This window comes from Clinocottus analis, unplaced genomic scaffold (assembly GCF_023055335.1).
Source record: "Clinocottus analis isolate CAN_PGR_092001 unplaced genomic scaffold, fCliAna1.0.p SCAF_14, whole genome shotgun sequence".
Lineage (NCBI taxonomy): Eukaryota > Metazoa > Chordata > Actinopteri > Perciformes > Cottidae > Clinocottus > Clinocottus analis.
In genome coordinates, this window is record NW_027175865.1 from 6,160,346 (window position 1) to 6,182,978 (window position 22,633).

General features: G+C 40.8%; 4 protein-coding genes across 6 annotated transcripts; 1 reads left to right on the forward strand and 3 right to left on the reverse strand.

Annotated features, from left to right (window-relative positions):
- Positions 1-4,052: 4,052 nt before the first annotated feature.
- Positions 4,053-7,041, reverse strand: mrpl24 (mitochondrial ribosomal protein L24). Its single transcript, XM_068575848.1, has 6 exons — positions 6,961-7,041; positions 6,545-6,731; positions 5,799-5,894; positions 5,331-5,434; positions 4,949-5,079; positions 4,053-4,569 (listed from the first exon to the last, which is right to left on the reverse strand). Exons 2-6 carry the CDS (start codon positions 6,725-6,727, stop codon positions 4,433-4,435), a joined length of 651 nt encoding a protein of 216 aa, XP_068431949.1. The 5' UTR covers positions 6,728-6,731; positions 6,961-7,041; the 3' UTR covers positions 4,053-4,432.
- Positions 7,042-8,040: 999 nt separating this feature from the next.
- On the reverse strand, positions 8,041-13,169 carry LOC137784468 (hepatoma-derived growth factor-like). Its single transcript, XM_068575153.1, has 6 exons — positions 12,681-13,169; positions 11,090-11,166; positions 10,539-10,674; positions 10,184-10,339; positions 9,889-10,077; positions 8,041-9,762 (listed from the first exon to the last, which is right to left on the reverse strand). Exons 1-6 carry the CDS (start codon positions 12,765-12,767, stop codon positions 9,742-9,744), a joined length of 666 nt encoding a protein of 221 aa, XP_068431254.1. The 5' UTR covers positions 12,768-13,169; the 3' UTR covers positions 8,041-9,741.
- On the forward strand, positions 12,587-19,617 carry prcc (proline rich mitotic checkpoint control factor). 3 transcript variants are annotated; one of them, XM_068575150.1, is made up of 8 exons: positions 12,587-12,832; positions 14,860-15,170; positions 15,270-15,323; positions 15,848-16,327; positions 16,446-16,538; positions 16,677-16,823; positions 17,111-17,176; positions 17,815-19,617. In XM_068575150.1, exons 2-8 carry the CDS (start codon positions 14,865-14,867, stop codon positions 17,899-17,901), a joined length of 1,233 nt encoding a protein of 410 aa, XP_068431251.1. In that variant the 5' UTR covers positions 12,587-12,832; positions 14,860-14,864; the 3' UTR covers positions 17,902-19,617. The 3 variants fall into 3 exon arrangements, with proteins under 3 accessions (XP_068431251.1, XP_068431252.1, XP_068431250.1); XM_068575151.1 differs by having other exon boundaries at positions 14,875-15,170; XM_068575149.1 differs by lacking the exon at positions 12,587-12,832 and having other exon boundaries at positions 14,359-15,170.
- A 350-nt stretch (positions 19,618-19,967) lies between these two features.
- mrpl9 (mitochondrial ribosomal protein L9) lies at positions 19,968-22,449 on the reverse strand. Its single transcript, XM_068575152.1, has 7 exons — positions 22,084-22,449; positions 21,509-21,668; positions 21,297-21,421; positions 21,156-21,209; positions 20,905-21,006; positions 20,708-20,791; positions 19,968-20,332 (listed from the first exon to the last, which is right to left on the reverse strand). The coding sequence occupies exons 1-7, from the start codon at positions 22,162-22,164 to the stop codon at positions 20,021-20,023; spliced, it is 918 nt and encodes a 305-aa protein (XP_068431253.1). The 5' UTR covers positions 22,165-22,449; the 3' UTR covers positions 19,968-20,020.
- Between the last annotated feature and the right edge of the window lie 184 nt (positions 22,450-22,633).

Genomic DNA, 22,633 nt, shown 5'->3' on the forward strand with positions numbered 1-22,633 from the left:
GTGTTGCAGTCACCTGTTCTGGAGGAGGAGGCTGACGGAGCAGTCTCTCCTCTCGAGCAGTTAAATGAACTATTGGTCTTCTTAAATCACCTTGAAGAACTTTGCCTCACCGGCAGTTTGTGGCACCCTGCGGAGGAACTGTCAGTTATCAGCTTCAATCAGCAGGGGGTGTTTGACACGTTTCATTTTAGACCCAACTCAAGGCATTACGTCCAGAAATAGACAAAGTCACAGCAATATATATATATTTACCAGCACCAAATATACTTCAAAAGCACATATAATTATTGTATGTACAAAATCAACAACCATCATATTTGAAGTTGTTGTTGTTGTTGACTAATGGTGAATGATATAACCAGCTCAGTGTGTACAGCCATTCTGCTGAAGCTCAATGAAGCAGGCTTGCTTGGTTCCATTCATGGCCAGTAATAACCTGCAAGGTGGCCTCTTAGACCACACCTGCACGCCACCACATCTTTTTTCTTTGTGTATCCTCTCATCTTCAAGTAAACATATTGAACACTTGGAATTAACACACAAAGTTAAGATTGGTTAGAAATGGCCAAAGTTGAGCACAGGATGAAAAGCCTGGTTTCACCGAGAGGGCAAGACAGTTATGGTTCACATTGGGTGGACACTCTGTCTCTAATAATTCAGCTGTGGTGCTGTCATCAATCTCATCTAATGTGGACGATGTATAGTCTATTATAATTTACAATATATGTTCAGTGATCTCTTTGGTATATTGCCATCTGTTTAAACTGTATATAATAGAGACACATCGAAGATGAATAAGAAGGCAAATAACGCCGGTACACAAGTATGATACACAAGTGATGCCCTCCGACAAGGTGAATGGTGCTCTGTAGAGGTCGTCCTGGGGCTTTGCAGCAGCGGTTGGTGCTTCACACCTGAGGAATTTGACACCCAGATACCAGCAGGACTGTCTGGGAAGGAAACGTCAAAGTTCAGAGAGCAGACACAGATCAGAGGCGTCCTTTTTGGTCCACATTACGGACTGTCAAAGTGACCCAGACTGAGTCAAGGCAGTCAGACGTTATTGTCACAGTAAGACGTCAGTTGAAGTTGACTTTTCTCCCGTCCCGTTGGACCCGTTTCGGAGCAGGCTTGGGTGTCATCGTCGGCTCAGACTGTTTTCAAGAGTGAAATCATAAGTGTTTATATATAAGTTGATATATGTAATGTATGAGTTATTATGCCATCATAGGGAGCAACATAAGAGTCAGTAAAAAGTTGCAATGAGCCAATGAAGTTAAATTATGTTACAATCAGTTGCCAAACCTCGAAAAAGTAAAACAATAATTTAATTTAAATCATTTTCCAGATTTTGCTTCTTGAGCGACATTACCACATCTGCTTCACTCGCCGAGACTTCAGCCTTCTCTGCCTGTGTCTGTCTCTCTACTTCAGCGGTGGCTGGTTTGAACTTTTAGCTAACATGGGTCTGTTAGCCAACGTTACAGCATTAAACAAAGGACATCCTTAAAACAGGAACTTTAATGATAGAAAGAGTCAATTTCTTCAGAGCTGCTCCTGACATCTGACCTTTGACCTTAGTGTAGAGTGGGACAAAAGAGAGAATAACTAGCTGATGAGTTACTAAATGTGTGAAGAACGGTAGTGTTTCAGCTAGCGCAAGCCTCTGCGCTGGAGGTCACGGGGCTGGTGGCCAGCAGGTCCAACCCGTGGAATGGGGTTGTGTGCATGTTAGACACAACGGTGCCTTCTTTTTTACCCTCTTGGTTAAACATCCACTGGTCAGAAGATTGTGGGTCACAATGACCAGAAAAGCAGGGGGGCTTTCATACTGCAAAATGTGCTCGGATGTAGTATCATCCTTGTATTTTTGGCTAAATGCATTTGCCATACTATGTATTGGGACATATTAAATATTGTTCTAGCATACGAGAATGGTCAGATACAAGAATTCAGTAAGGTTGACTTAATTAGACCAAACAGTTACAGTACACATGCATGCAAGCCGTGTCTCAGACCTGCATACAAGCTAACGTTACATTTTCCAGCAGCCCTCAAACAACCAGCCTATAATTAGACACTATCATTATATTGTAGCTGAGCTTAGATCATCAAGTGAGTCAAGAGGAACACTGAAATTTAGTTTTAAAGTGTCTTCAGATGTTCTAGCGAACATTTTTGTTTTATGTGCAAAATCTGCACAGCAAACCACTTATCATGTGGACAGAGAGAAGTAACTAAGAGCTCTTGCGACTTCCAGAGCATTTTGTTAGTGACTCCGACACGTGTAGCCTACACCTCCACCAGGTGGGAATCATTAGTTTACGTGGCTGAGAAGGAAATGTGACTCAGCTAAAACAGAGACCAGCCTGCAGTTTATTTATTTTTATGTATTGTTAATTCTGCTTGAGTCATGTTCTGCGGTTTCAGTTAACTGGGTTACCAGAACTGCCGTCAACTCACCACAGAGTAGAAATGACAAGATGGGCCCTCTTTAAACTCATTCCACCATGCACAAGTTAAGAAGGACATAAATCTGCGCCTTGCGTGTTTGAATGGAAAAGAAAAGACAAATGAAGCAATACAAAGGTTCCACTTCACTAACATTCCACTTCCCCTCGCTGTTAATCCCAGACTGAAATCCATACAACACTCATTCAATGACAGGAAAGACGACCAGCCTTTGAATAATTTTTCCTCCCATAAAAGCTAAACCTCAAAACCCTGTTTTCCGCTGACTGGCTGCTTTTATTCCCTCTTGGCCGCGATGTGGCAGAAGCAAACTGGTTCAGGACGGACCAGTCTGGGAAAACTGCTGCCCTCATCCCATCACCTGCCAAACCAACGACTTGCCATGCTTTCTGCATGATGATACCGGGCTGACCAGAAAATAGGGAGTGGAAAGCCTATGTGATACATTGACGCAGATATATTATTTGTGACACATCTTTTTTTTTGTGTCACTGCCTGACAACAAGGTTAGTTGCTTCTACAGCTGGAAATCTGGTAGGGTGTGAATTAGTAATAGTTACCAGCAGGGGGGAAGCATTTGCACTACTCCCTCATGAATCACAGATAAATGTGCAGCTGGGCTTAAAGAAGACTGGGCTTCTTTTCGAGAGATACGGATCAAACTAGATATTTATAGCTACAAAGGTCTATTTTAAGATCATTTAAACACACTTTTCAAAAGGTCTTAGCCAAGATTATAAAATATACTAAGTTAATAAATCCAAATTGAAATATTTTGATAAAAATTAAAAGAATTCTAAAATAAAAAAGTAATTCTAACTTGAAGTTTCTGCTTTCTTGAGGTTATTCTAAAAGTGAACAAAAACTGTCACATTGAAATCTTACTAAATGTATAGTGAGTTTGACCTTTGACAGTTTTTTTTAAGTTAATGTATAGCATACAGAATAGCTTAATCATGAATTCATGACCAAATGACTTCCTCGGTGAGATCATTGTGATGCCAAAGCTGTAGCACGTCAGAGGAAAAAAATGCAGCGCCACTGTATAAAAAGTCAAATGAGGTGAGTGAGAACTTTGTTGAAGCTACAATGTCTGTGTAGTCTCCTACCAAGCCTTTTTCTCCTGCACTTTAACTTTCCTAGACACGCTGGAAAGAGAGACTCATTTGTCTGAAGGCTTTGCATTTGGACAGCAGCTTGTCTGGGCTTCTGGGCTATTTTCAGTTTTTTGACTGATCCAAACAGGCTGCAAGCATTACCATTGTTAACCCGGCCAATACCACAATTTGGTTAACTTTCGGACTGTACAGTGTGTATGAATCATTCTATAACACTAAATGTCAAGTGGAATAGGTTATCCAGGGCAGAAGCTACTGTTTCCACTAATAATGGCTGTAATACAAGTTTCCACGACAAATTTTCATCCCATTAATAATGTTTCCTTCCTGCTCAGTAAATATCTTTATATTTGATATTCTGGGAGGAGAGAATTAGCTAAATTGGATTTTCTTTTCCCAAATTACTGCATGTTGATGCTGATGAATCAGAGCCAAGCCCTTAAGATTGGAAACCATGTGATTTAATACTATTGTTGTTGAGAATATCCTGTACCTCTACTGAAACATGAAGTGAACCTCCAGTGAACCTCAGAATAAATGCTATTTGATTACATCCAACATTTATTCACAATTACAACAAGAGGAAGTTATTCTCTTATTAGAGAACAGTTGAAGCTAATCAGGAAACATTTAAGTGGCAGGTCTGTTTCACCTCCCAAATGTTTACAAAACTGTCATTTCCTTAATAATATGTATTTTGCACCAGTATTTTACCATCCATGTGCCATAGTCTCTTTTTAACATTTCATTCTGCTCGACTCCACACCAAAACATGGTAACTTTCAGAGTTCTTGTGAAAACTGGAGAGGACAATGGGGCCCGTCTGGCTCTCATTTCTCTGGTTAGTACCAGTAGGAGCGTTTGTTCCTTCTGTTCTCCTGGATGCCCATCTTCTCCATCACTTCCTCCTCCAGGGTTTTTAGAGATGGTACGTAGGTTTTTTCAAGAGTGTCTTCTGGACTGGTGTCTTTCGGACCATCTGTAATAGCAGAAAGCAAAAATGCATACAGCTTGAGAAGCATAAAATTAAAAAGGTAAAAATCTGAGCAGGCACCTGTAAACTTTGTCTTAGAGTGCCTTCAGATGTTTGGTTGGACGACATGTTGAGCAAAATAGCTATTTTTTATAAGATATCCTAAAATTTAGAGAGTACAATTTAGTTGGGAGGTTTTTGGGCATCGCTAATGGTTTACACTTTCCACGCTTCAGCAACTATACAGCAGTCCAACTTTATCACTCAGACACCTATTTTTAGAAGTCTGAAGATGGTGGAAAAAGTTTTATATGTTGACTTCAGCTAAACATGGAATAAACATCCTACTGAAAAGAATCCCTCTCCAATAAACACACGTGCACACCTTTCCACTGCTGTTCTATGATGCCATCTCGTCGCTCCACAACAGGTTTCGGGATGATTCGACCCGTCCTGAGCGACACTCGAACTCTATCCCCCTCCTCTGTGAATTTCCACTGCACATCAGTGGGCTTCCTGGAAGATCAAAATAAGCATTTCATAATTAAAATCAGTTGTGAAACCAAAGATCGATTACATTTATCTACTGTAAATAACGCTGGACTATTTTTTTTAATATTCTGAAAGCAGTTTGAAGATTGACTGAAGACTAGAAAAAGGATCACATCTCATTTTGCATGCTAATCTGCAGGCCAGCTATTGTTGCGGTCAATGTAAACATACAGAGCCACAATCGTAAACTTGCAGTGGAGCAACGTTTACTGTACCTGTCCGAGGGGTCAATAAGTGCAACGTCGCGGAGAAGGATGGGAGCCTCACTGGCAATGTACGTCCCTCGGTAATTGCTAGTTCTTCCAATATACCTGTGATGCTAAAACAGAAAACAACAGTTCCAACTCTCAAAACTAACCCAGGTCAAATGGCTTCTCATGGCACACTTTGTCTGCTTATTTCAGTCTGAAGACATCTGCCTCCATCTGGTGGAGCGAAATAATAAATATGCACAGCGTGACAATGCTACAAAGGTAACTAACTTGGAAACTTAACCATTCACTTTTTGTAAAAATTGACAGGTCATCTCTGTATCCGAAATTGTTTAAATACACACTGAAGCATAAGCATTCTGGCAAGTGCCAAACTTTTATCGTCTCAAAGGAACCGCCAATCATAATTTGATACACTGAAATAGCTTCTATTTACATTCCTCTGGGAAACAGATTACACTTGTCTCTTACTGTGTTCAGGCCCTCCAGCATAACCCAGTTTCTGTGTCGGAAGACTTGGTTCACTTTTCCTGTCTTCCCTTTGTCCTTCCCTGTGAGAATCTGGACCTGAGAAGTGAACGAAAAGCAGATACTTGAGTCAATGTTGTACAAATGTTCTCTTATTACATGTACGAGTTAGTTTTGTCAATCCAAGTTCGAACAATAATATTAGCATCTATTTTATTGGAGTAATCACCATGAATTATTGCTAACATTACTTTTAATGACAATTCTCTCTGCATTTGAAAGTAATTTATACATAAACAAGTGAGAGCTTGGAAATGTACTTTTTGTGCTCCTCATCTGAACAAAATAGTTAATTTCAAAGAGTTAAGTAAGATGTAATTTATTATTGTGGCTCGTAGCTTCCTAAAAAAACAACACTAAGGAAAGGTGTTATTTTTAAACACTGATCGGGCATTAAACTGGTGCCCTGTCCGAGTTACAAAGGTTCCCAGACCTGTACACTAAAGACTTTCCAAAAAAAAGAAAGCCACAAAAGTCAGAAATTAATACTTTGATCTGTACTTAACTTAAATGAGACATGATCATCTTGAGACATCAAGTATAAAAAGGCAAAACAATGAAAGTCTTATGTTTTGATCTGGTAAAATCCCAGAAAAGCACTGGCCACAGGCTTTTAGATATTTACTTTCAAGTACTCACAACTGACAATTTGCTAATGAAAGACGTGGGACTTGAGAGTAGCTGCTCACCATGTCCCCTCTGAGCACAGGCCAGTCCTCTCCTGCTATCGGCTCCACAAACACCTTTCTCCTCCTCTTCCCGGGAGGATTCAGCCTTTTTGCGGCTTGTGTCCACGGCCTGTTGGTGCCGAAGCGGTAGTCTTTGGGCACAACCACCCGGGCTGCCATCATCAGGAGAGCGGTTAGCCTCATTGTGCTGCAGGGAGCCAGTTATTCAAAGTCAGTCTCCGACATCATCCCTTCAGGTCCACAACTCTCCACACAAGCTATGCTAACGTTAGCTTTTGGAGAAGCTCTAGCTAAAGTTGTGTTACAAAATGCACTAAAATCTTAAAAAAAGACCGCTAGCTATCTTTTCGAAAGGTTGTTACATCAACAACAAAAAGGAGTAAAGTAAAGTATCATAACATGCAGAATTATCTTACCCTCTGTTGATGTCAATGTCACATGTAGCAGTGGAGCAGCACTGACCAACACTGCCATCAGCAGGCAGCGCCACCTGGTGGACCGGAGGGTAGGACCTGGCAGTACGCATGCGCAAATAATGTATCTGTTAATAGAGAATATAAATTACTTTTGGAGTTAATTCAAGATATTGCAGTATTTTACAATGGTTTTGGCAGAATTAAGCCAAACTGATTACTAAATGATTACTTTTGAAAACGAAATTACAATCATTGTTTTGGCTTGTATAAATGTAGGATTTAATGTAACGGTCAGAAAATGCAATAAACAAACAAAATGAATCATTTTAATTACTTCTTTATACATTTTAATTTGTCTCATTTCTGTTTATGTAATCTGTGATTTATTGACAATTGCCTGTGTGTTGATGACAATTGATAACTGTTTTACAGCATCATTTAATGATCATTTTCTTCCAAATTGCAACTGTGATGTGTCACATGCAACATTATGACCACAATATGTTTAAGATGTCAGTTTATTTTTAATGTTAAAGCAGATTATTTTTTTCTAAGTTAATTTTAATGTGCTATAAAAAGAGGACCCATGGTTACTATCTTCCTTCAATATTTTTTATTTATACAGAATTGCCAAAAAAAGAAGTATCCATACAAGTAAATGTTATATCTATTTTTCTCTCTTCCTTTGCTGTTTTTGTAATAAATAAAAATGCAAATATATTATGATTAAAAAAAGAAAACCGGCACTCTCATTTGCAAGTTTTGTTTAAAATGTCTTGAGGGAAACTAATAACAAAACTCAGTGTGCTCACCACTATAGTTTGATCATCTGTAAAATCTTAGTTAGATGTTGAAATCTGCTCGTTTCATGTTGGGAGCCCCCACGGATAAAAGTGCATTTAAAGCATTATGTCGCCACCTGTAAAGAGTTTATATTCAACCAAAGTAATTAATCCTGTTGATTAAGAAGAACTCAATGACAAAGAAAAAGGCCTGATTGTGAGGTGATTTCCAGAAAGAGAAAAAAAGGGATCATCCACATTATCAAGGATTTACTGCATGTAAACAAGACAAAAAACATTTTATTTTTGTAATCAACATGTTTATTAAATGGACTGGCAACTACTACAGTAAACTAAGCGGCAGATTAAGATGAATGACAGCTTCCGGAAATAAATGATAAAGCTTAACCAAGAATTACACCTTGATGCCAAATCATACCCCTGGAATTAAGTCCAGACATGAGTGGGCCACTTCGACCATTGTATTGTTAGGAATCAGTGGTATTGTTTAGGTGGGGAGAAGCTGTTTTAGGAACAGCAGCCAGGGTCATTTTCACTAGGTTGAGCTGAGGTAAAGGTTGAGATTTCCCTTAAGTCTATGAGTTGGTCACCCGTGGGCTCATGTTGCCAAATACAGGAAGAAAATCTAACGCGATGACAACGACATCCAAGTAACACGGTGAGCAGGTCGAGCATTACAAAAACCACTTGAACCTTTAAAATGACCAATAGTGAAAAATAATAAACACCACACTTTAAACATGTCTAAACAAATGTTGAAATAAAACACATCTTCAGAACATCACAACTTTGCTTTACAGCCAAAATAATAAGACAGACTCATGTTCCAGTTAAGATGGTTGCTAAACAAAAGTTTAGAAAACAAAGTTTTACAGATGGTTCTCTGTAGTTTTCTCATTTCAATTCCTTCCAAAAATCACAAATTGTACAGATTATATGTTTGTATTGACAATGTCAGCAATACATTTGAAGAAGAAACCTATTTGGTACGACCAAACTTGAATTTGAGATTTGAGTTTGTGGATTTGAACGTTTTGCCAGATAATTCTCCAGAAAAGGCGGTAACATAACTTTTAACGCCGGCCAACGCCACTGCCCCAACAAGGCCAAAGTGTCGAGCCAGAGCGCCGACACGACAACATTCAGGAATGTCTTTCTGCTTTCAACCATCATCAGCTGAAGACATCTACAAAAAGGTTCCAGAGTGTTTTCATCCTACAGCAGTTCTTCTCAAATGGGCTTCAAATAACTAACCTGGTGAAATGAATGACGTAAATTTGGTCACCTGCAAATAAAGCATTCACGACACCAAAGCAACAAAACCTGCGTTGCATAAAAACATCATACAGTGAACTCGACAATGGCAGGGGAAAAAATAATTTTGAAAGTGCAACTCATCATGTATCCAATGACTGAATATATGATTTACGATGACGCTGGAAAGCTAGGTGAAACAAATGGGAAGTAAGTAATACATTTATTTTATGAACTAAAGCTGAGAGCATGGGTGAAAATTTGTTCTTATTCCTGTACAATATCTACGTTTTAAAACTACCAGATGAGTATTTATCTTTTTTTTTATGGTTTAACTGTTCTCCGTTTTTATTTTCTATATATTTCAGTGTTTATTCCCTCTGAACTGAACAATGTTTTTGACACCTAGCATTCAGTCTTTGTAATTATGTAATTGCACTTAGAAATAAAAAATATATACACACCAAAATCCCATTTAGAAACGAGCCTTAAAGTGCTCAGTTCAATTGTTTGAAATCAGATTAGCAAACTTTTTGTTTTTGGGATATATGATATCCCAAAAATGGCAAATGAGGATTTGTTTGTCTCTCAATACAAACACAGGTTTTTAAAATTCTTCTATTAATTAAACAGCTGAAATCTGGCATCCAGCTGGTAAACATGTTGGTGCTTAAATTCCAGAGAAAAGCATCAAAGGTTCTTGGTTTTCTTCTGAGAGTTGACATTAAGCGCTGTCCTTCACCGGCTGCAGGAAGAACAATGAAAGGAATTTATACATTTAATGTCTGACATGTAACATAATCGCACATCTTTTGCATCTATATTTATATACCGTATAATATCTACACCATGATAGCCCTTCAAGTCTCACCTTATCTGCTGTTAGCTGGCCTCCCGCTGGAGCCTTTTCCTGGCCCTCTGCTTTCGACTCGCTCTGTGAGGAGGGAGCAGTTGCCTTGGGTTCAGCCACATCGTTGAGCTTGGTCTCGGCATTAGACTTGTTGCGGTCTACTTTAGATTCCCCTTCTGCCTCTGTATCCTTCGGCCGCTTGGGTGATGCCTAACGAAAGGTTTGCCGAAAAGTCAGAGACACAGAAAGCTCAACTTTGAACCGAATATGAAGCTCTTGACTTAAACTGTGTCCAATTGACAGACTTAAAGCTCACCTCTGTGGACTCCTCCGCTTTTCGTTTAGCTCCTCCTCTCTCATTCTTCTCATCGATGACGAGGGCCCCTTCATCCTCGTCACTGCTGCCCTCGGCATCTGCTTTCTCCAAACTTCCTGTGTCCCCTGCTCCTGCCGCGTTGTCCTTCTTCGATGACTACAAGCAGAGATTTAAAGGTTAAAGGAAACAGTCAAAGTCTGGAGTTGGACCCACAAAAGACGACAAAGTCTCAATGTTTTGGAATTTCAACAAACACTATTGCTTAAATGTGATATTACATGGGGGGCACAAACACAATGTACATTACTCGCAATACAAATAAAACACACTTGGCCGCTATTTGAGAAATACACACCTCGTCGCCGTGTGTGACGGTGGGGTTGTTCTCAATCTCCCAGAGTCCCTCAGCAAAGCCTTTCCTCTTGTTAGCTTTTCCAAACTTCTCCTTATTTTCATCGTATGGGCACAGATCCTTGGCCCCTAGGAATGCCCTGTGGAGGTAAAGTACAACTAGTTTTCTAAATGTGTACACCAATCCACTGAAGCACATCAATCCCGAATGTGTAAATGGCACCGACGGTGTTATGCCTTATAAAAGCAGCTGTGGATATTTTATTATTTCAATAAATAACACATTCTAGTAAATTCTCTAAAAATGTTTTAGTGATAAATGATTAGCCAATTATTACAGAAATTAATCTGCAAATATATTTTGACAATTCACTGAGTTTTATTTATTTTTAAATTGCTTTACATGATTATTGTAATGCTACTAAACAGAAACACAGATTTAAAAAACTAGTTCTAGAATAAATACATTCTTGAGGGGATGTTGGTTTTAATTTTCTTAAATTATTAATGTTTTTGCCATCATTTAGAACGACAGCATTGACACACATTACTCACGTCTCATGTGTCCCAAAAAAGAACACCTGGTATTTGTTAGAGGGGGACTTCACGGCTCCTTCAGGCAACTCGTCAATCTGTGAATTATGAAAGAAAAGCTTACAACATCTTATTGAGAGAAGAGGCTGATGGAAAAACAAAACAAAATAAAGAACACAACAAAATGCTAATGAAGAACACAACGAAGCCTAAAGTAGATTTGCAAATCCAAGTGACAAAGACAGGACCGATGCTGTCTAACTGTTGACGTTTATTGGTATTCTGAACAATGTTACAAGTTTGAAAACTACTTTTGACATTAACAATTATTTGAATATTGGCCTTTTGCTTTCAATAGAAACAGCAAAGTTTTAGTGGTAAATGCTCACTCAGGTCTGACGAGTTACAGTAAGAATCCTCTCTATTTTAATTCTTATGAGCCAATTAAAGAACAGGGGCATTGCACTTGTTGCTATCCTCTTGTTCGACATCCTTGCGACGCACTGTTTCGGCTCATCCACTCTGCCACTATGTAGGTATTTGGATTTTTAAAAGACCACGGCCAAAGACAGGCACAGGATCTCCGTTTGCTAACTGCCAGACAGGCGTTTTGGGCCACTGATCCAGGATAGGTGGGGCAGGACTTGTGGCCTGCTGACAAGGGGCAAGGCTGATAAGACTGAGAAAAGGGAGGGAATCGGCACATAAATACTGACAACAACTTCACTATTCATGTCAATTAAGTGGAGCTTTAAGTAGTATTATTCCTATTTAGTTACGTCATATGCATACCTGTATTTATAAAGCTGTAAGAATTTAAAAGTGCACATTGTCTGCAATGCTGTATAATAAACATTAAGTGAAATGTTGGTCGGTTTAAGGTCCTGGTAGACATTACATTATGGTCTTATGCCACTGGTCTTTGTGAGCCTGAAACTGATGTTACCGTCATGGAGGAAACCGTTAACTTATTTGTTGCAGTAAATGTGGGCAGGCGGCCATGTTTACAAAGTATCAAGGCATATGGTGACACAAGTAGCCATGTGTAGTCTGTAATGCAACAGTTAAGGAAAACAACTTATTTAGCTCAGAAATTAACTCGGCTAAATTGCAACGTGGATTCCGCATTAGTGTCCTTAGATAGCACTACGCTTGCTACAGGACAGACGTGAAGTTGTAGCGTGTCATGGTCGTTAACTTGCAGCCGACCTTCTGTTAACGTCACCCAAAGGCTCTTTCTGACGGATAGCTCGTAGTTAACCTGATGCTAGCATCACGAGGCCCCGGGGACACGACAGCGGCGCGTGAGAAGAGAGCAGCTCGCGGCACCATTCACGTTTAGTTGGCCGAGCGAGATAACGAGGTGTCTGTCTGATGACTCACTCAGACACCTTACCGACAGTTAACTAACGATGCGGCGTGCGGCTCGCAGTGTGGATGCTGGGCAACGTTAGCTCACGTTACACCGAGCTATGCTAACTCATGGTAGCTAACGGTAACCACCGTTAGGCCCTGCAGGTAAACAAGTGTTGAGAACAGGCGGGCAGAAGGACCGGGGTTAATATTGAACCGCGAGATAGAAACGAGGCAGATAACGACTAGTGCTTCTTACCCTCGCAGGCCACTGTGGATACCCCTTCATTTTAGCGAACACAAGATCTCCAGGCTTGTATTCCCGTTGCCTGTTGGACCTCGGCATGGTTCTTGCAGGTGATGCCTTGCAACGTCAGATAACCTTATAAGAGTTGAACTACAGTAGCGCAGGTGAGTGGCGCTCGTCGTATTGTGGCACAGGGTCCGGGTTGGTCAACACCTGCTGCAAAACAAACCCAGCGTCCGTTTCGTATCCAAATATTAACCAGGCGCGGAAAAACTGGAGCGAAGACGAGGCGGCGACTCGTTTTTTTTTTCTTCTCTCTCCGCGGATTCTGTGGGCTGTAATCACGGCTGGAGATAACGACACCGGTCCGGTGTGTGTTTGAATGGCGTTACACTCCTGGTAAACGCGCTAACAATTTGGTTATATCGTTATCATACAATACACTGGCTCATCCCTCGGACAGTTTGGGTTTGAAATTGAAACCCGCCCGCAGACGCGCCCCCAATCTGCACAGCAGCGCCCCTCGTGCACGCTGGAGGTTACGCTTCTGAAACAAAGATAATGCCACTCATTTTGTGAAAGCGATCAATATAATAAAACCACATTCAGGTAGAAAACTGTTTGACGATTGTTTGAATGAAATAGAAATTCACATACAAATATACGATTATTTCAAGACATATTCTTTAATCGACCAAAAATAAACTGATCATGTCGATTTACATGGCTAGATGAATTTGCACGGAGGCTCAAGGTGAGCAATCTCTGTGGATTGTGTACAGTTTTTCTATGTTGGAATACCAGCAGGGCAAAGATGTGCTGTATGGTGATTTACATATACACATAGCCTAAATGTATATATGTGCAACATAAGCACAAAACTGAATAAAGTATTGAAATACAGATTTGAAACAAAGACTTTTTTCAAACACATTTTTATATGTACATTTTATTTAGTACAATACAGTTGCTAAGTCTTTCTCCCAATTACCAACACATGAAGACCATTCCATTATTAACTAAGGTTGTCATTACTATGCATTATCTATTATGCAACAGCCCTCTGTCACAAAAACTGCTTCAATTCCAATTTACGTCCATTTTAAATTAGAGATATGTATGTAGTAACCAAAACATTAGAGTGAAATGTGATTCAAAACCATGGGCAATAATATACTGCTTTAACATTCTTCACTGTGATTTTGTAGGACCAGGCTGCAGGGATTGGTAAAGTTGGCCACTGAGTTTAGGCCACCTGTCTCTGGCACAATTAATCCTAAAGGTGTTTGATGGGTTGACATCAGGGCTCTGTGCAAGCCCGTCAAGTTGTTCCACACCACAAAAAACATTTATTTGGAGACCTTGATTTGTTTGTTTGAACATTGAAGACAATAAGGAGAGATCAGCCTGTTTTGGATTATATAATGCAAGCTAAACAAGGCAATTCAGTTGCAGACCAAATTTGTTTTTTGTTTTTTAAAACTATCAAGGACACACACCTCACCACCCTAATAAATATTTGATCAGAAATCAAAAATATGTTTTTGAATTACTCAGATTTGTCATGTTTAATGGATTCAGTAAACTGTTGCTTATAAATTGATGTTTATACACACTCGGTCCTCCGGGGGCGTTAATGTCCTGCAGTTGTTTACCAACTAACAGAAACAGAAGAAGAAGAAAAAGAAAGCTGCGCAGAATGCTGCGCAGTGGCCGTTTCTTCAAACATGAACGATGGAGGCGAATGTTTTGATGGAGTCTAGGCACTAAAAAAAGCTCCGCTTTTGTGCTGTAAATCACAGCTGCTGCCTCGACCGATGTCATATTATGAGCAGTAAGAGATCTGAGACGAGTTTTGTTTGACCAAGCCGGAAACGGGCCAGCAAGCTGAGACCGTCCGCTGCAGCGGCCTAGCTAACGTTAGCTTCGTGTTTGAGTTGGAGCAGAGCTTTCGTTTAATGAGATCACTGCGCGGCCCTCTTTCGACCTTATGTGTGTTTTTTATACTACAGCTCCACCGGGACTTATTCTATATATTTTGTAGTTACATGTATATGAGATTACCGTATCTTTTTTAATATAAATTAGTTCGTCGGAAAGTGTGAGTTCGGCTTCCTGAGACCGACCTAAGGGGAAAGTGGTTATCTATGACCCAGAGTTCCTGCAGAATACTATTCTTTATTATTGTCAGCCAACATGTCTTTAGTGGCCTATGGCAGTAGTGGCGAGAGTGACTCCGAGGAAACCTCCACCTCTGCCGCCCCGGCGAGCAAGGGGCTCTTTTCGATGCTGCCTGCTCCTAAAAAGCCAGGACCGACCGGAGGAAACGGGGGACTGAGAAGGGAGATTAAAGCGAGCCGTTCACCGAGAGACAGCACGTCCACCGATGACCGGACGGTAGAGCCGCAGTCATCTAAAGGAGGCTTATTTTCTAGTCTGCCTAAGCCGAGGAAGCGAACAGAGCCTGTCAAGATCACTGTGCCAAAGATCCAGAGACCGGATGTGAGTGTTGACTCGGGTCAAACCTTTTGCTTTCACACGTTGAAGCTCCATTGGATGCAACCAGGCTGTAATTCATGACCTGTTTCTTTTTGTCTACAGTCAGACTCTGACGATGATGATGAACCAGCAAAGAAGAAAATACAACAACCTCAGGTAAGAATGTCATACATTATGCTGTTATATTTCTGTCACCTGAGTTGTTTGTACCACAGTTATTTTCGGTTGATAACTGTTTAAGTAACACTCGTTTTTAAATGAATTCCCATTGAAACGGAAGAGACCCAACAGATGCTACCTCATCTCTATATCACAGATACTACAGGAATAATTCAGCTGTCATACAAGACCTTCTTGTTGTGACATAATGGGATTATGCACGGTATAAAAAGCTTATCTGTGACCAGTATTGCACACTGACACTATTTTTTTTAAGAGCAGTGAATAGTACACCAGCCAGATAAAATTTGACTCTATATCTTTTGTGTCTGATATTCTTTGCAATATTTCCAATTCTTCAAGAGACTTAAAAATACACCCAAAATAGAGGGAACCAATAACATGCATATGTTATGTATTGCCCATGCTTTGTGTACAAACAGTATCAAACTACAGGTATGTAGCTGGCATTCCCTGAACTCGCATTGCCCGGTTTCATCCACATTTCTCGCCTCTTCCAGGGTTCAGGCCTTTCTTCCCTTCTACCACAACCCAGAAACATGTCAGTAAAGTCGTTGGACAGATTCCTGATTCCTCACACACTCACGAAGCGGCAAGAACCAAAAGGACAGAAGCCTGGAAAGCCCGGTCAGGGTCTACTTGGTTCTAGTGCATCTCCCTCTGCTATCAAAGCTGCGGCAAAGTCCGCCGCCCTACAAGTGGCTCGACAAATAGCCACCGACGACCAGGATAAGGAGGAGGACATAACTCCACAGAACTACTTTTCTCTGGGCGAGAGTTCCCCGCCTCTCCCTGAAATTGTCCCAAGCTTAGACACTGAGCCAACAGTCTCTGCAGAACCTCTTGCACTTGCCCCTGCTGATGAGCCGGGTCAGTCGGACGCACCGCTTGATTTTGGGCAGAACCAAGAGGGAGCTGGTCCATGGGGAGGTCAATATCCATATCAACAGGCCATGGAAGGCCCTGAAGCTCCACCTGAGGTAATCATGACTCCAAACAGTACCCTGAAATGAGACCGGTTCTGTGATCAACTGTAGACATTAGAGCGATTATAAACCAGAGTTTAAGTGACCTCCTGAAAATGTTCTCCTCTGACAGGGATACTATAATGACCCATACTTCCAAGACCCTGAAACCGGATCGGCAGAGGCTGAAGAGCCTGGCAGCTCTGCCATGTTCGACGATGAAGCGGTAAGACTGTTGCTGCTTCTTTCATCTATATTTGGTTTTGATTTACGTCTCTATACTTTATAAGTAGATTTATTCTTGGTAATTTCGCAGTTGCATCAGTTATTTTATTGACATGAGCTATTTCATCTTGTGCTTTAGTTCATGCGCCTGCAAGGGAAACGGAACAGGGGAAAAGAGGAGGTCAAGTTTCTGGAGATCAAAGGAGATGACCAGCTAAGTGGCAACCAGCAGTGGATGGCCAAGAGCATGACGGAGGAGAAGCAGACCCGTCAGTCTTTCAGCAAGGTGACCTGACTGGATCTGTGGGGTCTAGTGGGGTTGGGTGTTGAGCTGAGGTTCATGTTCAGTTGTTTACAGTTGGAAAAGTTGAGTTGGGAACACCTTAAAAATATTTCACAGCCAGATCCAACAGACATATGTGGACTTCTCTAATGAACATTCACAAAAAAAAGACAATATTTTAGTTGTATCTTGAGGTTGCTCTGAGAAATGTGAGATCACATGTACTACATCACCTTTCAGCTTAATGTATCATCTACTTTTTTTCTTCCCTTTTTGTTTCATTTTTGCAGAAAAATAAAGAACTTCCAACAGGACAACAGCGACGCAAGCATCAGATAACATATCTCATCCACCAGGTGAGTGCTGCACAGACTGTGAAATGCTACATTTGAGTTCTTCTGAGACCAAAACAGGCATCAAGGGGGAGAAGGGATTCAGAGTTCATTAAGGAAAACAGAATATATTGTAGCTCATGCAAGAGCTTCTCGTTAGACGGACTTGGCCTAATTTTAAATTTGTACATAATTTTTTTTTAAGTTGTGATGGTGAAACAGAGCAGGCTGAGAGTATCAACATGCCAAGAGTGTGTGACATGTCTGCACACATTGAATTCAGAGTTGTTGGCTGCCCTGCTTGTTTCTTCAAAGTGTAGACCAAGCCTTGTGTTGACTATTGACAGTAAGCTACAAAGACAGGCCTACACAAGACATTCAAACGAGCTCTAAAAAGTTGCCAAACTACTCTTTACTTAGTCGCTTTCTGTTAAACATTGAAAGTATTTGGCTATGAAACCATGCTGGGTGCTGTTTCAGTTTTACACGCCCCAGATGGTATTCAAAGTTGTGATTACTGCACAGGTTAAGGATTTATTCAGTGATAAGATAGTTGGTATTCAGAGCACATATTTATCTGTGTAATGATTTAAACAAAAATGTGTATACAGATATGGATATATATCTATATCTACGGTTTACTTAATGTTCTTCTTTCACAGGCAAAGGAACGCGAGTTGGAGCTGAAGAACAGCTGGGCAGATAACAAGCTAACCCGCCGGCAGACACAGGCCAAATACGGTTTCTAAATGTTATACTGTGGACTCTTGGTGGCACGTGGATACCCTGCATCAGAAAGTAGAATAGAGCTTTTCCAGAATTACCCACACACTTATGGAAAACTGGTGTTTGGGGAGAAACTACTGTACACACCGTAATACAGAATTTTCCCTCCTGTATTTGTGATGAAATGTTATTAAGTAGCTCCTTTGCTCTACTGTTTCATACGGTGTTACTTTTGTACGAAAAATTCAGCCGCTGGTGTTAACCTTCCTTTCACAGTAATTTACAGTAAATATAGGCTGTATACCTACAAATGACAATACAACTGTTTGTAAGGCACTTTTGGCCAGTTAGTGACAGAGATGTGACCCTCAAGTGGCTATTAGAAATGTTTTTTCCTTTTGAAAGTGTATGTTTCCTGTAAAATGCGGCAAATGTTTATGAACGACTCCCGTTCAGTGAACACCTCCACAACACAGGTTTGGTTCTCTGGCAGTCGCACAAACGTTCATTAAAGATTGCCTTCGATGATGAGAAATGAACCGGAGGCGATGGAAAGATATGACGCATTACATTTTTTTGTAATAACTAAAGATGTTGGAATACATATGCTGCAGACTCATTAAAGTAAGGATGTAAAGCCCATGTTTGTCGCTGTTACTTCCTCCCTAATTTGTAATTCACCTCATGTTCTTGTGTTAAAAACTCAGCCGAGTTGTGAACGAGCATACCTGCATCATTTGCCAGAGAACCAAACATGCGTTTCACCTCCAGCTGGTTCTCTAAAACTGGACCTTTTATCTCAGTTTTCCCCGGCTGCATCCAAAGAGATTTAGTGGTTTTCTGTTAAATCCCTGACGAGTATTTTTTAGTAGTGTGACTGGCAGTGACCACATTTAGCCTCTTCACAGTACCCTAAATAGCAATCACATTAACATCCAAGTTGTTTTATTTTAAGGCGGATGGGAGGAGGCTCCAGTCAGAGGAAGACACTGTTTAAATTAAACTGTGTGACTTGTCTTCTGCCAGTGAACCAGAATGTTTCAAACACACTTGAAGTCTTTTGTAAAGGGAAACTGCTATGAACTGTTCAATGTGGTGAAACCAAAATACTGCCGGTCTCCCCAGTTTGAGAATATTGCAGATTTCATCTTTTTCTCTGAAATTGGATGTACAGATTGTTTTTGCCAATCCTGCAAAGGCTTTTAAATAGATTTTCACCGAAGCAATAATTTTTCATCTGGCTTTATTTTACTTTAACAAAGCAATGAGGAATAGTCCACCCTGCAGCAATACTTCATTTGATTTGCAAGTGGAAAATAGAGTAGAAATTTAAACTCGTGCTCCAGGTTGCTTCTATACACACTATATTTCATTACAAATGGATTTTTTAGAGAGCTTCGTGTGTAAACTGCCGGTGTGATGGCAGCCACGCTGTAGTTTTCTCCCATTACGGCCCCAACACGCACAACCCGATCTGCCTCAAAACTGACATTTGGCAGAAACATACCAGCAGTCCAGGAATATCAATCGCTTCCGTACTTCATAGTTTCAATACATTTACTACCTGTAGAGCGTGTCTGAGCACATTCACACACAAACACAGTCTGAATACACATCCTCTCACATATCTTTGAACTATAAATATTTGAGTTCCAGATTTTGTTCTCCCCTTTTCTTCCATGACACCTATTGGATAATGCAAAGGGTGTTTGGATTAAAGAACATTTCTATAAAACTAAGCACACATTCATGCTCTCTTTGGCTCACAGCATGTTTGTCTTTTCCAAGGACGAAAAGAAATCATTGACGTCAGCAGCTTTCATGAAAAGATTGACAAAGCATGCTCAGTTCATGTTTGATGCCATTGCTATTAAGCTGATACCTTTGTTATGCGTGTTGTGCTTTTTTTGGCTCCATTCCTCTGAGTGTAACTGAGTGGTGTGGTTGTGTCCAGTATTAAATACGATAAAATTACAGAAGATAATGTTTTATCAAACTATCGTTTCGGGTTTACAAGTAATACAAAAGTAGTTCACTTATATTCAATTAATGACAAATAATGACGCAGACAACCGTTGTGATTAATGTATAATGTGTATTATAAGTAAACAATACCCATTGTAGTTCTACATTTAGAGTCCTTTAATCTTTTTTCGAGTCGTCACTTGGTGGTGCTGTTGTGTCTTGACTTGTCTGAGTACTTGCTGCCGTTTCCTCTTCCGCAGCGTCGCTGACTTGACTCACAGAGTCTTTACCCGCTTCAGCTTCCTCTGCAGCAGCAGAAACTGCATTCACAGCAGCTGCCTCCTCCTCCTCCTCCTCCTCCTTAGCAGGTTCTGAGATATCTGCAGCCGCCTGCTGCATCTGTGCTTTCAGCTGCCGCTGATAATCAGCAGACGGGTTCTCATACGGCACAAGGGAAATGGGGACGCGAACAATGTCCATTCCATTAACCTGGAAGACAAAAAATATTAAGAATAAGCACTTTGGTTCTGTAAAAAAAATAACTCCCGTTGCCTGCTCCTGTTTAGTTAGGTTTGTGCTTCAGGGAGAGTGACATGAATATGAACTCTTGGGGGAGAAATATTCACAAAAAGGTATTTCTTAACAGAAAATGTTCGTCTGTCATATATGTGACTGCTGCATTTTGAAAGAATATCCAAATGTGTTTTTCATTGCAATATACAAAACAAAACCTTATTTGACACAGGTTGTTGGAATCAATTTCTACCAACTACTGAAGGGGCATCTCTAGCTAGAGCTACACTTACTTCAAACGTTTGATGATAAAATCAAGTAAGCGATGCACTGAAGAAGAACATTTCTTACCGTGACTTCACACCAGTAGTCACCCAAGTCCTTGACTGACTCAAAAGGGAGACTCAATGCATGAGGCGGAATAACAATTCTGAGCTGAGGAAAAAGGTTCATTCAGGTCAAAAGAACAATGACGTGCATGTTCAGCAGAAGCGCTACTTCATGTCAAACGGGACAAAACATGGCTGAAAAGAGAGAGGTGGTCATACCTTCTTCTGAAACTCTCGGCAGACGACCTCCTTATTGACCTGGAATTCATCCAAAGGCATCTTGCTTATCTTTAACTTGGAGCGTTTCAGGAGGTCCACTGTCTGTAAAATACACATATATATCAGGAAACCTTTGTTTAAAAAAATAACAGCTGTTCTGTGCCTTCCATCTCTTAAGTAATGTGACCAGCATAGAGGACCCGAGTAGTGAAGAAAAACTGGAAATAATGAAATGCTTTGAGATGACTCACCAATTGTCCAGTGCGTGTTTGGACTCTTTCCTCTGGCGCCCCCTCACGCAGAAGCTGTTGGTAAAATGAATCTTTAATATCCATACATTGCTATTTAAATGTGTGGGGGAATACATCAGAGTATTAAAATGGAGCACACACCCTTAACTCCTCAGCAAATATCTTTTTGTTCTCCGGCGATGGATACACGGCAAGGCCTTGGGCCAGCAGCTTATTCCTGCCGACAGACTTCTTCACAAACACAGTTTCTCCTCGCCCACCAAGCTCTGTAAGAAAAGAAACCAAAGTCAGTTTATTAAGGTAACGAGTTTTATTGGTCTTAGGAGGAGAGCGTTGTATTTGTCGATACTCACTGGGTACGGTCTGAGTCAGGATGAGCTCCATCTTCTCCTTGGGAGCATGTTTAGTGTCTTCAACCAACTTGTAGATTTTGTGTCTTCGGGGGTGAAGCCTCGGCGGACTGTCTACTTTAGATAAGGGCACCTGCCACCAGCGCTCCACCACAACTGTGTTCTGTTGGAAACAAGTCCGCTGTCATGTCTTTGTAGCTGTCACAACAACCTTACTTTATGTTAATAGTGTGGATTTGTTTTCTTGTTTCTGTGATGAGTAGGTTAATGGAGGTGGAGCAAGTTCTTTTTACTTCCCCAGTTACACACCAATAGTCTACATGCCATTTTTAAAATGCAGTACTTTGCAACGACAGGTGCAGTGTAATGCCCACTTTTACATGTTTTTTTTGTGTTTCAGCTAAACACCAATGTTAAGTTTCTAACTCGTTATTAAAGTTAAAAATAATAACGATGATCGTCATAACAGTACTCGGGTAAGCGTTTTCAAACTACAGCAGATAATTAATTATGTTGTTTCCGTGCAGAGCCACTGAGGGCTTATTCATTGTGTAGTAGCGGCGTGCAGAGTCACTGACCTGAGTGGAAGTAAGAGAGAAGCTCCTGACAGCCGGATGGCTGAGCAGGTCTTGAAGGACACGGCGGCCTGAGCTCCACATGTTCAATTCACGCTGAGATTCTTCACCTTCAGTACGTCTACTAATAAATCACCAAGAAAGTCAATGCAGTCTGGTTTTAGGCACCGCCACCTTGAAGTTACCCCTCAGTCTCCAGTCAGTCAGAGCAGCGAGTATGTTAGCTAACGAATGCTAACGATAGCGAGCGAAGTGGCGTTGGTTATCGGTCGCAAACGGACCCCAAAGGCTGACATGGTAGTCCCGGCCGAAGCCTGAATCAAAAGACATCACTTTCGAACAGGGGTGAGCAATTATTTTACCCAAAGGGGCAACTTGAGATACCGGGACTGTTGTCGAGGGCCAGACTAATAGACTGAACTAAACCCTGCTCAATATTATATTATGATTCAACAATAAATTGTAGGGTTTTGATAAGATGCAAGATTGGCAATTTAATTTCGAAACTGTGCGCGAAAATCCCCCCTCGCCTGGTATATTGAATGTATATTAT

What these genes read in the sequence shown, in the direction of transcription:
- mrpl24 (XM_068575848.1), bottom strand. Translation starts at nt 6,727, where the DNA reads ATGAGGCTAACCGCTCTCCTGATGATGGCAGCCCGGGTGGTTGTGCCC. An exon ending in CTGTGCTCAGAGGGGACATG is followed by an intron (nt 5,895 to 6,544) that starts GTGAGCAGCTAC and finishes TTCACTTCTCAG; the next exon opens with GTCCAGATTCTCACAGGGAA. An exon ending in CATAGAACAGCAGTGGAAAG is followed by an intron (nt 4,570 to 4,948) that starts GTGTGCACGTGT and finishes CTGCTATTACAG; the next exon opens with ATGGTCCGAAAGACACCAGT.
- LOC137784468 (XM_068575153.1), bottom strand. Translation starts at nt 12,767, where the DNA reads ATGCCGAGGTCCAACAGGCAACGGGAATACAAGCCTGGAGATCTTGTG. An exon ending in ATCCACAGTGGCCTGCGAGG is followed by an intron (nt 11,167 to 12,680) that starts GTAAGAAGCACT and finishes CATAATTCACAG; the next exon opens with ATTGACGAGTTGCCTGAAGG. An exon ending in CCGTCACACACGGCGACGAG is followed by an intron (nt 10,340 to 10,538) that starts GTGTGTATTTCT and finishes CTCTGCTTGTAG; the next exon opens with TCATCGAAGAAGGACAACGC.
- prcc (XM_068575150.1), top strand. Translation starts at nt 14,865, where the DNA reads ATGTCTTTAGTGGCCTATGGCAGTAGTGGCGAGAGTGACTCCGAGGAA. An exon ending in AGAAAATACAACAACCTCAG is followed by an intron (nt 15,324 to 15,847) that starts GTAAGAATGTCA and finishes CGCCTCTTCCAG; the next exon opens with GGTTCAGGCCTTTCTTCCCT. An exon ending in CCATGTTCGACGATGAAGCG is followed by an intron (nt 16,539 to 16,676) that starts GTAAGACTGTTG and finishes CTTGTGCTTTAG; the next exon opens with TTCATGCGCCTGCAAGGGAA.
- mrpl9 (XM_068575152.1), bottom strand. Translation starts at nt 22,164, where the DNA reads ATGTGGAGCTCAGGCCGCCGTGTCCTTCAAGACCTGCTCAGCCATCCG. An exon ending in CCTGACTCAGACCGTACCCA is followed by an intron (nt 21,422 to 21,508) that starts GTGAGTATCGAC and finishes CTTTTCTTACAG; the next exon opens with AGCTTGGTGGGCGAGGAGAA. An exon ending in TATTTGCTGAGGAGTTAAGG is followed by an intron (nt 21,210 to 21,296) that starts GTGTGTGCTCCA and finishes TTTTACCAACAG; the next exon opens with CTTCTGCGTGAGGGGGCGCC.